Source organism: Eupeodes corollae, chromosome 1 (genome assembly GCF_945859685.1).
Source record: "Eupeodes corollae chromosome 1, idEupCoro1.1, whole genome shotgun sequence".
Lineage (NCBI taxonomy): Eukaryota > Metazoa > Arthropoda > Insecta > Diptera > Syrphidae > Eupeodes > Eupeodes corollae.
Window position 1 is genome coordinate 76,900,921 of NC_079147.1, and position 17,381 is coordinate 76,918,301.

Sequence of the window (17,381 nt, forward strand, 5' to 3'; positions counted from 1 at the left end):
GCCTTCTCGAAGTCGATAAACAGCAGGTGTAGTGGTGATCGATATTTAACGCACTATTCAATAATGATCCGCAGGGTATTGATATGATCAATACCCCTCTGCGACTGACGTGGTAGTCTGACAGACACCACAAAATTTAAAATCTAGTATTCCGTCGTTATTTTTTAAAATTTCTCGCGTTCTCAGTACCTTTCAATCATACGTTCAAGCAGGCGTTAGTGTATAGTGAGCTGTCGTGGCGTGCGCATCAATAGTGTTGTGTGAAGGAGAGTGTATACGAGACCACCACGTCAGCATTAAGGTATGTGTCTGTGAGACCACCACCTCAGTGTTATTGTTTTAAGTTCATAGTGTCTGTGAGACAACCACTTCGGTGTTGTTCTTTGTCTTCATAGTGTCTCCTAGACAACACGTCAGTAAATTGTTTGGTTGAGTATAATTTTTTGTTTTTTTTAGATGGCTCACTCAAATAACAACGGAGAGTCGCAAAAATTGAAACGAACATCGAATGGAAACTTTGCAAGTCACGAGTGGTTGGACGATGAAAGCGAACACGACGATGAAGATGATGACCCAACTTTTCAACCAGAAACCGAATTCCTGGAAGCCGATGAAGTTTCAGATGAACTGGAGGAACCAGAACATGAAGAAGCGTCACCTGAAGCACCCGTCAAACATAATGTGCATCAAGAAAAGTCTTACAAAGGTAAGAAGGGATTTACGTGGAATCGAGAAGAGTGCCCCAGAACATCTCGAACTGCAAATCACAATATAATTAGATTACCTGGCCGCTTGCATACTCCTAGTTTTGAAGGCTATTTTGAACTTTGGTCCAAGCTTTTTGACCCCTCAATGTTGGAAAATTTGATCACATTTACGAACCAAAAGCTAAATAGCTTCCGGGCGCGGTTCAAACAAACAACTAAAGTAGAACTGAAGGACACAAATGTCACCGAAATGAAAGCATTTATTGGTCTATTGTACTATTCGTCAGTATTCAAGTGTAATGACGCTGATTTGTCCAACTAAAATTAAAAGGAAGACTGGATATTGTTGCTGTGATTGCTTGAAGCCAATTTGCCTTCAATGCTCCAAGCCACTCTGTGAACACTGCCAAAAAAATTTGTGATTTTTATTTTTAATTTTATTTTTTTTTTGAACCGATGAAGTGATCTTTTTTTTTTCTTATTACTATAACTGTTAACCTTAGTAAATTAATACTTTAAATGAAGAAAATATTTATGTTAATTTTTTTTTTGATTTTTTTTATATGTGTTAGTTTTTGAAAAACTATTTATGTTGTGTTAATAAAAATTTTTTAACTTTATGTGCGTTCTTAATTTAACATCATAAGTAATTAAAAATAGGAATGGATACTCTAAGCTTTAAAATAGAATAGTTAAAAATATCAATATGAGACAAGTTTTTGAAATACAAGCTGTTCAAATGGTGTCTGGTATACTACCACGTCAGGGGAATCGCAACAAAAAAGTCACGTCAGTCGCAGAGGGATACAGGAGAATTCAGAGCGGAATCCTGCTTGTTCGGGATCGAGTGTGGCCTCAAGGTGTTCTCGGATGCGTTCCAGAATGACTTTTGCTATTATTTTGGCAACGGCAGGTAGGACGCAAATCACTCTCCAGTTTTTGCACTTTGTAAAATCTAGTTTTTTTGGGAGCTTGACGATCATTCCCTTCGTCCACTCATCGGAGAAGCTATCGGTGGTCCAGGCTTCTTTTATGAGCGCATAAGGCAGTTCGCTTGAAGACGTTGGCGCTGATTGTAAAAGCTCTGCGAGAATTCCATCAAGTCCTACCGCTTTGTTGTTCTTAAGTGCTTTAATTGCTGCAACGATCCCATCTCTACTGAGAAGTACGGTGCGGATTCGAGAATTAGTTTGTTCAAGCAAGGAAAAGGGTTCTTTCCATCTTCTGAAGAAATCTTAGGTTAGCTATCATTAAGTGGTGGTCACGGGCAAGTCCCATGTCGGCGCGTCTTCTTTCATATTCATATATTTTATTGATTTTTATTTTATTCTGTTTCGGACATCCAAGAGACTGCTTCTAAAGCGTCGAATAATAGCGAAGTGGTCAATTTGGTTGGATGACGTTTGCCTGTCTGTCGACATCCAGCTAATTTTATGATACAGTTTGTGTTCAAATATAGTGCCACCAATCACAAGGCCATTGGCGTCAATGGTCGCATTCACAAAGCTAGTGGCTACGTAGTCAAGGGATTGATTCTGATTGGCTAAATCTAACTACAAAAGTAGTTGAAATTTCCCCTCCGACGTAATGTAAAAAATTCGGCTACAAAGTTAGTGGAGAAAGATTTTGACGTTTCACAATCAGCTGCTCGGTAAAGTAACACGAATTCAAAATGAAATAAATCAGTCAGTATTTAAATACAAATATAAATCATTCAAATTGTGTCTTAAATTTGATTTTATTGAATTTCAAAACACAAAAGATGAGTTAAAGTTATCAAATCAAAAATGTTTCCTATTTTATATATTTGCATTTGTCAATAATATGACAGTTCCAGATTGACTAGCTTTGTAGTGTAGTTTTGCATTCACAAAGCTAGTTGAGTTTTGACTACGTAGCCACTAGCTTTGTGAATGCGCCCAATGAACCTCTCACCATTATCATTCCCATTGCCGACACTATGAACACCTATAACATCCATAGCCCGTTGTTGTTACTGCCAACCTTAGCATTGAGGTATCCCATAACCAAAATAATATCTCCGCGGCGAGTGTTGTTGTAGGCGGATCCTAGTTGACTGTGAAAGCATTCTTTCTCTTCATCAGATGCGAACTATGTCGGGGTAACACTGTATAATGATGACGGGTCATACTCTACTCTGAAACTCTTCAGTTCAGGAGGTGCGAGGTCTTCCAGCTTTATGAAGATCACCTCTAGCCATATATTTATAAAATCTCGATGCCTTTATTATGTGCGCAAAGAGTGGATTTGCACACAGTAACTGCTTGAACAGAATGGTGTAGCTGTAGCTGTTGCCTGTAGCACTGTCAAAGTTACAAGATACGAAAATAGTATACATCGACACAATGAGAAGCTGTAGCTGTAGCAGTAGCTGCAGCGCAAGTTGACTCAACTTTAACTTTTAGCGACGCTACAATTTCCATTTCATTCTTTGACTTTTCACTTTTTTTGGGAGCGTTCAATCCTTGTATATAAACTGATCAAATATATATACAAAGGTTCAATGCATTTCAGAATTTTTTGTGGTTTTGTAACTTTTTTATAGTATGCTACCATACAAATTCAGTTCAAATAAATTTCCTGCGCTTCACCATTGTGGGCGACCTTTGCTACATTAGTGAGCGTTTTTATTGACAGCTTATACTACAGCGATTTGTTTAGCTACAGCTGCATCTCATTCTGTTCAAGCAGTAAAATAACATCCATAAGCTTTTTGGCTTATCAAATTCTAAAGCGCTGTAGCTCATTGTAGTCAATCTCCCAGGGACTTGAAAGTAAGGCAAGTTTATAGCATCTGATTGACCAGTTGCCAAAAAATCGCCTTCCAATTGACAGGCAACTTTATTTATTGAAAAGTTGACTAAAAAGTTAGTCAAGAAAAATCTCACTAACTATCAAGTCAGTCTTCTTCTGTCAAAATGACAGTTGATCATGTCTTTTCATTCAACTGAACTTTATTACTCTATGATTTATATATATATTTTTTACAGTACAAAATAAAAATCGTGAAAGATTTGTAGCTTGCCTAAGAGTGTTTTGTAGACAATAATGTCTTTAGTTTAGTTAGTTTTTGTACTATGAACTTAAAATAAAAGTTTATGAAGTAAAGTTCTGATTTTGAAATTCGTTATGCTTAAAAAACTAATTAACTAACTAACTAAGAATGAAATTGACTGCAAATGAGGTCCCTTATGATGTCTATATCTGCTCCTTGTCAATTGACCCGAAACACTCCTAAAATGTGTGTTTTCTCCACAATAGAAAACAAATTAATTTAAATTAAATACTTATTTCTTTCTTATTTCGTTCCCACCATTTTCGTCCATTTTATATTAAGAGACGTAAGTTCGCAGCTGGTAATGCCAAAAGTCACATTAATAATAGAGGCCTGAATGTCCCTCCAGATTCCGTGTATTATTTTTGTAATAATTAACAGCTCATATAATACTTACAAAGTCTTTCATATTTATTTTATTCGATTGAAAAAGTAATGACATTTAAATATATTTTTTTAAACTTTAACTTGAACACCGGCAACAAAAACCTTGACAATATTTCGCTCATCGCCAACATAAATAAATTTCTGTACTAATTCTAAAAGTTTAATTTCTTCAGATTTATCCTGGTTCCATGTTTTATATGAATCGAAATTGTGTAAAGGATATTTGCTTGTGTCGATTAGCAATGCATCGAATTCTTTTCCAGTTACAAAATTTCCGGTTACATGATCCAAAGCCAAAGCTTGTGCTCCACCGAGAGTTGCAAGATATATAGCTTGTTTATAATCAAGTGGTTTATATTCAACTGACGATGAGGGTTTTGTATTTTCACATCCCTTGATGTGTTGTTTTTTGACAAACTCAAGATGATGAGAAACATCCATGGCTCGTAGTATTGCATCTTGAATTGACATTGAATTTCCACCGGAGACATCTGCAAAAGAGAAACGTTTTAAAGGGTTGATTTATCGGAAGTTAAAGCTTGTTTTTGTTTTTAAATTACCAGTGCCAAGACCAACTTTGATTCCTTGATTTAAAAGTCTAAATATATCACATAGACCAGATGACAACATGGTATTTGAGGCAGGACAATGTGCTACAGACGAACCCCGCGAACTGATGAGCTTGATTTCATCGTCTTCTAGATGAACTGCATGGGCTAAAACTGTCTTTAAAAAATAGAAAACACAAATCAAAAATCAAGCTCCTTCTCGTTGGACACGAAAACTAGTACCAAACATAGTTAAATAGATTGTTTTAAGGAAACAATTCTTACCTTTTTCGTGAGCAATTTCGCATCATCGTAGACTTGAGCGTAGCTCTTTGAGAAAATTTCATGTACAAATTCAATTTCAGCAATACTTTCACTGATATGGGTCTAAAATAAAAATTGTATACTTTATCCATTCACTAAATTTGGAAAAAGTAAAATAATGAAATTACTTGAATGTGTAAATCATGCTTATTTGCAATGTTTCCTAATCCTGACAGAAGATCTTTATCACAGCTTACTGCAAACCGTGGAGTTATAATTGGTTGAACTAATTTTGTTTTCAACGACTTAAAATCGCTAATATACGCTTCAGTCGCTTTGATTGACTCTTCGCAAGTTTCTCTGCAATAGAAAAAAAAAAAAACAATATAGTTCGGAAGAATTATTCGTCAAGTACATAAAAACTAAAGCTTTAATTGTGTACCTGTAGAAATCTGGAATATTACAGTCCGAACAAACTTTTCCTATTAAAGCTCGTTGACCAAGTTGTAAGGCTTCCTTGGCCAAAATGAGAGTGCTGTCTTTGTGATTTGTTCCAAAATATGAAGCCAAAGTAGTACCACAGCGTAATGTTGTTTTCTTGATAAAATAAAAACGAAAATTAGTAGTTTGAGTTTAATGTAATTTGAATTTAGTTTAATATTGTATGCTTAACGGTCTTTGTTTGTTTGTAATAAATTTGTACCTACTTAACATATTTTTTATATTTTTAAAAGCAATTAAGTGAAACGGATTTTTATATAAAAGGGTAAAAGAGTAATGCGAATAATCATAATGAAAGTAAAAAGACAGGACACATTTTAGTAGAACAAAATACAGGTAGATGTATATTAATCCTGTGGAAATAAATAAATCTAACTTTTTTTTGTTGTATGTATAAAAGCTACCAGCAAATAAGGTCGCTGAAAGGAAAGGTAAGTTATTCTTTCAGATGACTCAAACCCTCAAATAAGAACCACTTTATTCCCTTTTTTTAAAGTTGGAAACATATATCCATTCTGCTCTTTTTGGAGGAGAGCAGAAAGAGAAAGGACCAGCTCCGAGACTAAAAAATCCGGCGAAGAACAATTTTTTAAGAAATTGCAAAAGTTCTTGAAGAACGCGCGTCGATTTTTGATGAGAAGGAATTCGAAATAAAATTAAAAAATATGAAAAAGCGCTACAACATTATCATAGCCAATAACAAGAAAACGTCGACGGGTCGAGGGCGAATGAATTGGTTATTCTTAGAGATGATGGCTGCAAGTTAAGAAATTAAGAAACAATAAGTTCTCTTGTGCCATCCTCTAGGTCTTATCCGAGTTTGCCCTTGACCTCATCGTCGCTTGAGAACCCTTGTCTACATTTAAGAAAAAGTAGCAGTGGAATGTCTGATTTCAAAATGTATCTCGCAACCGTCAATTTCACCAACAACTCCTTGAATACAGATTTGAGATTTTTCTCCTAAAATAATATCTTCAGACTTAACAATTTAATTAAGTGATATTGATGATGGGATTTTATTTGAGAAATATTGTTGTAATGTTGAACAGTTGGATATTTAATATACTCTTCGAGCAATGAACATACCACTTGAAGAATTTCGCTGAATGAAAAATGAGCAGAACTTTCAGCTAAATTGAACCTGTCTCCAGCTGATAAGAAACTTTCTTAACAGAAAACAACAGTTTTTCCTTCAAGTTAAAACTTTATCTACTGTGAAGAAACCAACTCAAAATCTTACCACAAAGCAACTTCTGTTTATTTGGAAATAAGATCGAAATTTTTCAAACTATATCTAGGTATTGTCATTTCATAATAGTACTCGTTTCGTTAATCGTTTAAAACTGGAGATTTCGCAAGTAAATTATTAATCGTATAGAATTCCAATTGAGCTAAGAGGAAATTTAACATAGATTACAGATTAAGGTTATCTTTTATTTATTAAATTGTTACGCACCTATCAATTCATCATCGACCGACGAATCAGTTGAATTATCCATTAAATGTTTTATCTTACAACAATTTTCACTTCGAAGCTTAAATGTTTCTCTGCTTTTTGTGAACAGCTGAAAGTTGCTTTTATTTGTTGACAGCTATTTCAATACACTTATCCAGCTCGTTCAACAAGGTATCTAAAAATCCACCTATCCAAGATACCCTATCCAACACGAGATTGAACGCAGCCATTCAGGAATTTTTTTGAATGACAGACATTTTTAATAATAGTTATAAACGACCAATAAAAAAAAATTAAATGCTTGTTTTCAATAATGAAAACCAATGATAGCTATAACTGGCGCTGTAAATGTGCGCGCGCATCCCCATACACATCACACAGATCGAGACACCGACTTTTTGCGTGTCAGACAATGAAAATCGATATCTGCTCCACACGTTTTTGCACAATGACACAACTGTAAACACAAGTGTGGTGTCTATCGGCCGCTTAACTTAAATTTACTTAAGACCTTAATTTCCAATTTTGAACTTATTCGACCCAATAGTTTGGGCTGTAGTGGTCAGGACAGACAGACAGACGAGACATACAGAATCTGAAGACCCATTTTTTTCGACTTCTCTAAATTAAAATCTCAACTTACAATTTTGTACGAATGTAATATGTGTTATGTATAGTTTCTATAAGTCCCAAGTAAAAATGTAAACTATATCCAGATGTAAAAAAAATGTTTTGTTTAACCTAAACCCTACATTATAACGTAGGTGGGTACTATGAATTTGCTAACGTTTTTTGAAGAAATATATTTAAAAAACTTGGCCAAACGGAGACATTTTAAGACCAACTTTGAATTCAGAAAAAAGTTAATTGCTAAAATGTATTAAATAGTTTGATGTGTATTGCACTTTAGCACTTTAACCTTAAAAGTACTAGGAACGCTTAAAAATAAATTTGTACTGGTTGTTTTGTTTCAAAAATTTTCACTGTTTTTAAATTTTCTAAACATGTATACACGAAAAAAAAAATAAGTTCAATTTACATACAAATTCATTGTTACGGTACATTGTAACAATGTCGATAACAACAGAAGTTTTTCAAAAATCGAGGTTATCGACATTGTTATAAAAGTCGATTATTGTCTTCTATCGGCTAAAGATTAAAAATCGAAAACAGAATGCGCAATACTAGCCAGCCAGCGATGCCACTTTGCTGCAAAAGCAGTAAATCTACTGCACATTCCGCAAAATCTAAATCTACTGCCACTAAATCCAATCTACTGCACTTAGACAGCTGTCTTAAAACATATATACAAATAACCGCTGTAAAAACCGTCCGAACGAAGTTAATTCATTGTGAACTTGATATGATATATAAAATTAGTTGGACGTTTTCATTCATGAAACAAATATCTGTCCCTGTTTCTAAAGTGTTCCCGTTTTCTGCGAAACTACAGGATTCTGGAAGCTTATTTAAATTTGTATATTTGTTGTGTGGCACTGACAATTCCTCATTTTACAAGAATCTATAGGTATATATAAAAGATATCGTGTTAGTTACACTATTTATAACTCAAGAACGGCTGTACCGATATGGCTGAAAATTGTTGGGCAGGTAGCTTAGAGCCAGGACATAGGATACTGCTTATCCCGTTCAACAGCGTTCCCGTTTGACTTGACATTAAACATCAGTCATCATAAAACGTGGTATAACAAAAAATAATCAGACTCGGAATAAAAAAAACAGCTATGGTATGGACGTATGAAACTGCATCTGACAACAAACATTGCTTAATGATACATCTGCTGAAGATTTCTTTGAGCGATTCCTGACTATCGGTAGTGGTCAAGTACCAGTCGATCAATCGAGCGAATTGATATTATTAAAAGTCAAACTTATCAACAATGTATTAAAAAACATATTTTTCTGAGCAAGCAATTTTAGCTGCTAAGAATAAAGATGAACTGAACTACATAATTCAAAATAAGATCATTGGAACAATGCATTCATTTAAATCTATTGATTGAGTCACAAATGAAGATGAAGCCACAAACTATCCAATTGAATATTTAAGCTCCTAGGATGTACCTGGCAATTAACAATTTGCTCTGTAGTACTCATGCTGCGAAACATAAACCAACCAAAACTGTGCATCGGTACTTGTCTGTTGGTTAGAAAATTGATAAACAATGTAATTTACGTGACGATACTGAAAGGAAAATTCAATTATGAGGAATTTCTCATTCCGAGGATACCGAAGATCCCAACCGACATGCCGTTTGAATTTAAAAGACTTCAATTTTCGATCCGTCTTGCATTTGTCATGACCATCAACAAATTACAAGGCCAATCCTTAAAAGTTTGTGGTTTGAATCTAGAATGTCCATGTTTTTCCCATGGTCAATTATATGTGGCATGTTCACTGGTCGGAAGATTATTGCGTTGTTTGTTTTTGCGCCTGATAATTAAAACAAATAAACTAAGACGGCACAGACTATCGGGTCAGCAAAAAAATAAATATCTACTCCAATCAGTGTATATCTTCTTGAACAATACATTTTTCTCTACATGGATCTTCATAAGGAATTTATAAAGCTTTCAATTCGTATTTTAGATAAGAATTTCAAGAATAAATAAGGTTTATTACCTGAACTAGGGTCTAGGAACTGATAAAATAAAAAGGGATATTTTACATTTTTATGTAGACATTTTTAACCAAATAAACAAAATACAGAACTTAAACTGCTGAAATACAAAGATGCTACGACTACATTAGTTATCGATGATGCTATGCCATCAATATATCCTCTTTTCCTATACCAATTTCTGCACGGGGCTTATGTTTTATATTTTAAGCCAAGTTAAAACTAAATAATAAAACAACAAACACTCTTGCAAATGTAAAAAAATAATGTCAGTAAATGTCAGACTGTCCTGAGTTTTTAGAGTATTTCCAAAAATTTAACTTTTACTGATAGATAGTCTGTAAAAATAACGTTTAAATATTTAGTAAGTATTTCAATATATTAAAGGTTTTAATTAATTATTTGTATATTTTGTGCTCGATGAAAATCTACTGCGGAAAGATTCAATCTACTGTTTTTTCTGTAATGATCTACTGCACTCTTCTCTTCTTCAAGTAGCAACGCTGAGCCACACGAGTGTACCTTAAATCCATTCCATAAAATATAGTATTTATGTAGGTACCTTTGTACCGACTTGCTCATCTCTTTGGGTTTCGGCGAACGGCAATCAGCAAATAAATAAGCGAATAGGTAAAGAATTTGATAATAAATTATGTTATCATCAATTTATTAAAACAAGTAATTTATTTTAGACTACATTTATGTGAATGTCATAGCACTAAAACTGATAACATTGGTAGCTCGTAGTCTAACAAATTAAAAAACCCATAAAAATATGATAAGACAATAATTATAAATGGTTATAAAAAGAGTTCGTTGTTTTCCATTCAAATGTAAATATAGTAAAACAGAACAAAAAGATTGATAACAAAATAGGTATAGCTAATAGCGCACTTACCACAACTTGATTGTAGACTTTGCGGGCAAATTCTTGGTCAGCGAATTTCGCCTCCAATGGAAAAGTATAAGTATTTAGCCATTCCAACAATGGCATATCCAATCCGAGACCTATTTGAGCACATTGTGGTGCATGGATGTGGCAGTCAACAAAACCAGGCATTAGAAATTGATCTGGAGTGAGATAAATTATCTCGAAATCGTTGATGTTCTGCGTTTTATTCCATGATTCATATTCAGTGTCGCTGCCGCAACTGATGATCTATAAAAGTTGTTTCGTTTAGCATTTAATTATTATTACAACGTACAGCTTTTGAATATTAATTAATTGTTTATTTACCTTTCCATTTGTGTCAATTGCAACAAACCCATTTGTGAAGACTTCGAACTCATTCAATGCTCTGGTGTGTACAATTTGCCCGCGAAAAATCTTTGCCATGTTTTATTCACGTGCAATCCAATTCCTATCCACTGCGTTGTTATTTTATTACTGGTTTCAGCTTTGTTTTGTCTGGCGCTGGTGCCGCTCTCTGTGGGCCCTTGTCTAGTATATTATGGAAGTGTAGTGATAGTGAGTGAAGTGATTACTTGAAATTATTTGAGTGGAATTTTTCTGAGTATCTTTCAATGGGAATGGGAGCAGGCCATAGCATAGGGATGGGAAGAATAGAAATAGATGATAATTGGTTTCTAGTAAATAGAAACTAGAAAACATGAGCATGGTTGCCATTTGTGTAATAAATTGACCAGAACAATTATTATTGGAAGTGGAAATAGGGTTGGTACTGCAAAGCAAGGGGTGTTTTAAAAAACATTTATACAAAAATATTTGATTTTTAACAATTTCGTAGAAAGTTGAAAATTGGTTTCCTCATACACAATTTGTTCAGTAAAGAAATTTGTTTGAAGACGATTTAGAAGAACATAAAAGCCCAAGAGCTGTTAAAAGATCCTTATGGGACAGTTTAAACCCTCTGGAATAGCAACATTTCCTCAATGGATAAAAGTATGCAAAACGTCGATAGAAAACAGAAAAGCTGCTCAGGCATTCAATTCAAAACATAACTTTCCTGGCATTGTAGGGTGCGTTACAAATTCGAATCATTGCCTCGCCGCCTGTAAACAAACATTTATTTTATAACATATAGATATTATGTGAACGTCTGAAGCCATTCGTCAACAACCTTATTGGTCCTTATCAGTGCGGCTTCAGAACAGGAAAGTCCACTATCGACCAAATACTCACACTACGGAAGATCTTGGAAAAAACCCAGGAGCTTCAAATCGATACCCACCATCTCTTTATCGATTTTAAAGCCGCGTATGACAGCATCTATAGGGAAGAGCTATACCGAGCAATGTCTAGTTTTGGCATCCCTGTGGCACTTATCCGTTTGTGCAGATTGACGATGGAGAATGCACGCTGCTCTATGAAGTTCGGAAAAGATCTTACTGATGCATTTGATGTCAAAAAAGGTTTTAGACAAGGCGATGCACTGTCATGCGACTTCTTCAACATCGTTTTGGAAAGAATTATGCAAAACTCAACCGTCAACACTAGAGGCACAATCTTCCAAAGGGCCGTCCAATTAATCGGATACACAGATGATATTGACATAATTGGAAGATCAAAGCGTTGAGCATTGCGACGGATCGAAGAAGATGGGTTTAGTGGTCAATGAGGGCAAAACCAAGTATATGCTGTCATCAAGAAAGGACACTGAACGACGACGTCTTGGACAAAACGTCACCATGGTCAGCTATAACTTTGAGGTAGTTAAGGACTTTGTCTACCTATAGGCACCGCTATTAATACAGCTAACGACACCAGCGCTGAAATCAAACGCTGCTTCTTTGGACTAAGAAGGCAATTGAGAAGTAAAGTCATCTCTCGAGCATGTAAAATCACCATCTATAAGACACTCATCATCCCGGTTCTCATTTATGGCACTGAGGTCTGGACCCTGTCAAAGAAAGATGAGACCGTTTTAGGATGCTTCGAGAGAAAAATTCTTCGGGTGATTTTTGGTCCCGTATGCATAGATGGAGGTAGTACCCGTGGCATGATGTTTAGTGCGTTGGACTGTCATGCAAGGGGTCTTGGGTTCAATCCCTGCCTGTGCCACATTAATTTAAAAAAAAAAAAAAATAATTTTCGCGGGTACGGCCTCTTGCGAGGAATTGACAAATCCTTCAAGAGTAATTCTTGTCATGAAAAAGTGCTTTCTCAAACTAGCCGTTCGGATTCGGCCTTAAATTGTAGGTCCCTTCCATTCCTGACAACAGTACTCGCACACAGGAATGGTTGAGAGTTGTAAGTCACTAGGCCCTGGTTCACAACGGACTGTTGCGCCACCCCATTTGATTTGATTTGATGCATAGATGGAGAATGGAGGAGAAGATATAACGACGAACTGTACGGGCTGTACAGCGACACTGACCTAGTTAGCGTTGATGGACATCAACGCACCAGCCCGGAAGGTCTTCGAATCCAATCCCGAGGGACGGCGCAGTAGAGGAAGACGCATGTTGGTTGAGGCCCAGGTCCAATATATAATAAATGCATGTCAATCACCGGTATGTCCCGCAACATTGGAAAATTGCTGAAGTAATTGTCATACCAAAGCAAGGTAAACCACCTACAGAAGTGACGGCTTACACCAATTTTGGCAAAAGTTTCTTAAAAACTGCTTCTAAAGAGACTTAGCAAAATCATAGAAGAAAGAAGGTTAATCCCAAACCATCAGTTTGGCTTTGGAAATAAACATTCCACGATATACCAAGTTCATAGAATATCGGATGTAATAGAAAAAGCATTAGAAGAAAAACAAGTATGTTCAGCTATTTTCTTAGATGTTACTCAAGCTTTTGACATGAGGGACTTGAGTACAAACTGCAAAGGGATCTTCCCAGGCAGTACTTTGAAATATTAAAATCGTACATCTCAGACCGATTGTTTAGAGTAAGCTACGATCAAGAATACTCGAAATTGAAGAAAATAGAAGCCGGTGTACTACAAGGAAGTGTCCTAGGTCCTACCCTGAATTTACTATACACGAGGGATATTCCAGTTGGTAATCACACCATAATGGCTACTTTTGCAGATGATACCGCAATTTTGGTACGAAAACACGAACAAAATCTTCACATATAAACTTTACAAATAAAAAGATAAACAATATTCCAATAATCATTAATAATCAAGCTGTACCTTACGCCAATACGGCTACGGCCAAATACCTTAGAATGACTTTGGATGCAAAGCTTAAGTGGAAAGAGCACATCAAAAAGAAAAGCGAAGACCTAAACTTGAAATATAGAACAATGTACTGGTTACTTGGTAATAACTCTGATTTATCAATACAAATCAAAATAATCAAGTACTAAAGCCTGTTTGGACCTATGGAATCCAATTATGGGGCTGTACAAAGAAAACAAATACCGAAATCATCCAAAAATTCCAAAACAAAGTCCTTCGTGGAATTGTTAATGCACCTTGGTACATAAGAAATACCGATATACATCGTGACTTACAAATAGAAATGGTTACAGAAGTTGTTAAAAAATACGCTTTATCGCACAACCAGAGACTGCAAAGTCATACTAATTCTGAAATGGAGTCCGTCTTGAATATGAGAAACCATGTTCGGAGATTAAGAAGAACCAACTCATGAGCTTATGGTCTAAAAAAACATGGGAAAGTACTAAAAGTTTAAACTTCCCCCAAAGTGATTGTACAAAGTTAAGAAAGAAAAATCGGAAGTCGATCGTTCAAGATTGGTCCTGATGAAGAGGTGGTTTTAGTGGTAAAGAGTCCCACACTACTTGGTGTCAAATACTGCAAAGTGTCTTTTGAAGATTTCCTCCTGTCAAAAAAAAATTTAAATAAATCAAATTTAAGACACAATTTGAATGATTTGTATTTGTATTTAAATACTGAACGACTTATTTCGTTTTGAATTCGTGTTACTTTACCGAACAGCTGATTCTGAAACGTCAAAACCATTCTCCACTAACTTTGTAGCCGACTTTTTTATACTACGTCGGAGGGGAAATTACAACTAGTTTTGTAGTTAGATTTAGCCAATCAGAATCCCTTGACTTCGTAGCCACTAGCTTTGCAAATGCGACCAATGCGACCATTTACAAAAGCATGCTTCGTGCTTAGTTTTTCAAAACAACGCGAAAAGGAAGACATTCCGAAGATATTCAAAAGTTCTACACAATATGTGTGCCTATAATTTGGTTTTAATATTTTACTTTCTATAGTCGATTATCATGTAAAGAAAGGCGACAGAATATGTACATAGTTCATGGGGCATATAGAGAGAATAGCTTTGTTAATGTTTTAATTAGTATTATGATGATTTTATTCATTTGACCTAAAAAACGTTAAATTAACACTCATATGAATGTATTAATGCCCATTTGAAAATTAATATCTTGTTGCATATACATAAGTTATGAGTGTAGTTGACCGCTGGTTGAATTAATGTGATTTTCTAGAATTTTAAACTTCATACGTGAAACACATTTTTGTTTTGATAGAAGTTTTTCTTAGGACTCGAACACACGGTGTTGGACAAAATAAAAGAAACAAGATTCTTCATCATTTTCAATACACGATCATTTTTTAGCAATTATGCCTTTTTGTCGTTTGTCTCTCTATATTTTGACCATACCTAATAAAGCTCTCAATTGGTAAATTGTTTTGTGAAAACAACTTATTGTTTTCCTGCATTTCAATTTTAGGCAATTAAATAAAATAAATAGTCGTTACGCCACAGATACTTTTGGGTCTTACTTAACTTACTTTGTCCGAAAGCGATTTCCGATGAATTTCTATCTAAGAAAGAAGGTTTTGAACCTTTAGAAGAGGTGTTACGATATACAGCATTTTTTTTAACAAAAGTACACACAATGTTGCTTCTTACCATGAAGATCCAAAACCAAGCTGAGAGAACTAATTTACTATTGGGAAAACGATAGCTTAAGCGTCAAAATATTGTATGTGTGCTAACAATTGAATTAATTTTGCAATGAGAAACATTAGTTATTTTATCCTATTTTAATTTAATTTAACCCTTTGTTTGCACAAATAGATTCGATTTTCGTTATGAAACCTCTAGGAACATATCAGTTTTATGGTTCCACAGTGAAACCACTTTTATTTGTTAATTTTTTAAATCGGTCATCGTCTTGAGCTCCAAAATATTTTTCTTGTTTATATCTTAAAAATGGTTACATTAGCTCTTTTTCGCTCAACTTCACTTTTTTTTCTATAGCATTCAAATTCATATTTATGAATTTTTTGTACTTTTCAGATTACAAGAATGTGTGCCCAAGACGTTTTACTTTCAGCCTTCTGCTTTCCAGACGCATTCAAAGCTTTTTTCAATGCATTTTTCAACTTCAAACGATAATAACTTTATCCTTTTTCTATAATAAATAACTAAAGGGGTTTCCGAAGCGGCTATTCAACAACTGACAACATTTTTGTCTTAAAAAAGCATTGTGGAAGCACTCTTGCAACAAAAAAAAAACTATATGTCCTATTCATAGATTGCAAGACCACATTCGATACTATCGACAGAAGAGCCTTGTTTTACAAGCTGTGTCCTTTATTACGAGTTTCGTTAAACGATCGATGCGATAAATGTCGAAAGCATCGATAATAAGTATGGTATTATGTATCTTCATCGACAGAGTTTCTTGTTACTGTGAACAGCGAACTTTGGGATTGTGAATAAAAACTAAATTTTGACATTTGAGTTAATTTCAGTGATAATTCATGTAGAGAAATTGTTTAATTATTTGAGTAGTTAAACTTTATAAAAATATAATGCAAGCAACTAATTGACCACTTTTCAGATAGTTAGCATGATTTCCAGCAAGTTTTTTTTTAATCAGACGACGATGAAATAGCAAGCGAAAAGATGGACAGGAATAGAAGTTATGACCTGTTGGTGATTGCCAGAAAGAGAAGGCTTTTGAGGGACGCTTCGAACTGTCTGGAACTTGAAGAAAATATGTGAATTAATAATATGAACATATTCACCCTTATTCTAATAGTCGTTTTGCTAAAACGCCAATAAAACGACAAGGCTCTGGAAACAAAAATTGGAATTTTATTGAAAAGATTATCGTCATAATGCTTAGAAAAGTGAAGAACATAGAGAACACTGCTCTTTTCGTATTATTTAAACACCAAAATGTGGTCTCTGGAGCGTTCTCGTTTTAAAGGCGTTTAAAACGACTACTGGAATAAGGGTGATTGGTTTCATTTGCTAATTTATTATTCTTTGAAGATTTTTGAAACACTTGAGGCTATCAAAGCCAGCTTTTGTACATTTACTTGCTGACATTGATAACCATCTAAGGCCAGCAAAGCAAATAACTTCGATTAAAAGCATTATAAAATTAGATACCGCACTACGATTCTGCGCCCATGCCCATGCCCATGGTTCATTCCAATTTAGTGTTGGCAACGAATATTGCCTGGGACTTGCAAAGTCGACCATATCCGTCATGCTAAAAGAAGTGTTAAACTCCCTCGAAAGAATAATTTGCCCAGTGTGAATTAAGTTTCATTATACCGAAGCTGAAAAATCACGCGCTAAAATTTATTTTTATGAGCGCAGCCATATAGGTACCACGAGTAATAGGTTGTGTCGATGGCACGCTCATTAAAAGTGCTTCTCCAAAAAAGGATCTCCAACATGCGTACTATAACCGTAAAGGATTTTACAGCATAAATGCAATGATAGTAAGAAAACTCTTTTTCAGCAATTTTGTCTATTAATTTACAAGTTTTGTTTTAGGTTTGTGACGATACGATAAATCTATCCCATCTTTTTTTCGCTTGTTTCTGGGTTTGCTTCCATTATTGAAACTAGCCTTTCT

The 17,381-nt window shown here is 34.9% G+C and overlaps 1 protein-coding gene across 1 annotated transcript; it reads right to left on the bottom strand.

Annotated features, from left to right (window-relative positions):
- Positions 1-4,170: 4,170 nt before the first annotated feature.
- LOC129942549 (guanine deaminase) lies at positions 4,171-11,022 on the bottom strand. Its single transcript, XM_056051542.1, has 7 exons — positions 10,819-11,022; positions 10,480-10,740; positions 5,425-5,579; positions 5,171-5,342; positions 5,004-5,105; positions 4,731-4,896; positions 4,171-4,661 (listed from the first exon to the last, which is right to left on the bottom strand). Exons 1-7 carry the CDS (start codon positions 10,915-10,917, stop codon positions 4,240-4,242), a joined length of 1,377 nt encoding a protein of 458 aa, XP_055907517.1. The 5' UTR covers positions 10,918-11,022; the 3' UTR covers positions 4,171-4,239.
- Between the last annotated feature and the right edge of the window lie 6,359 nt (positions 11,023-17,381).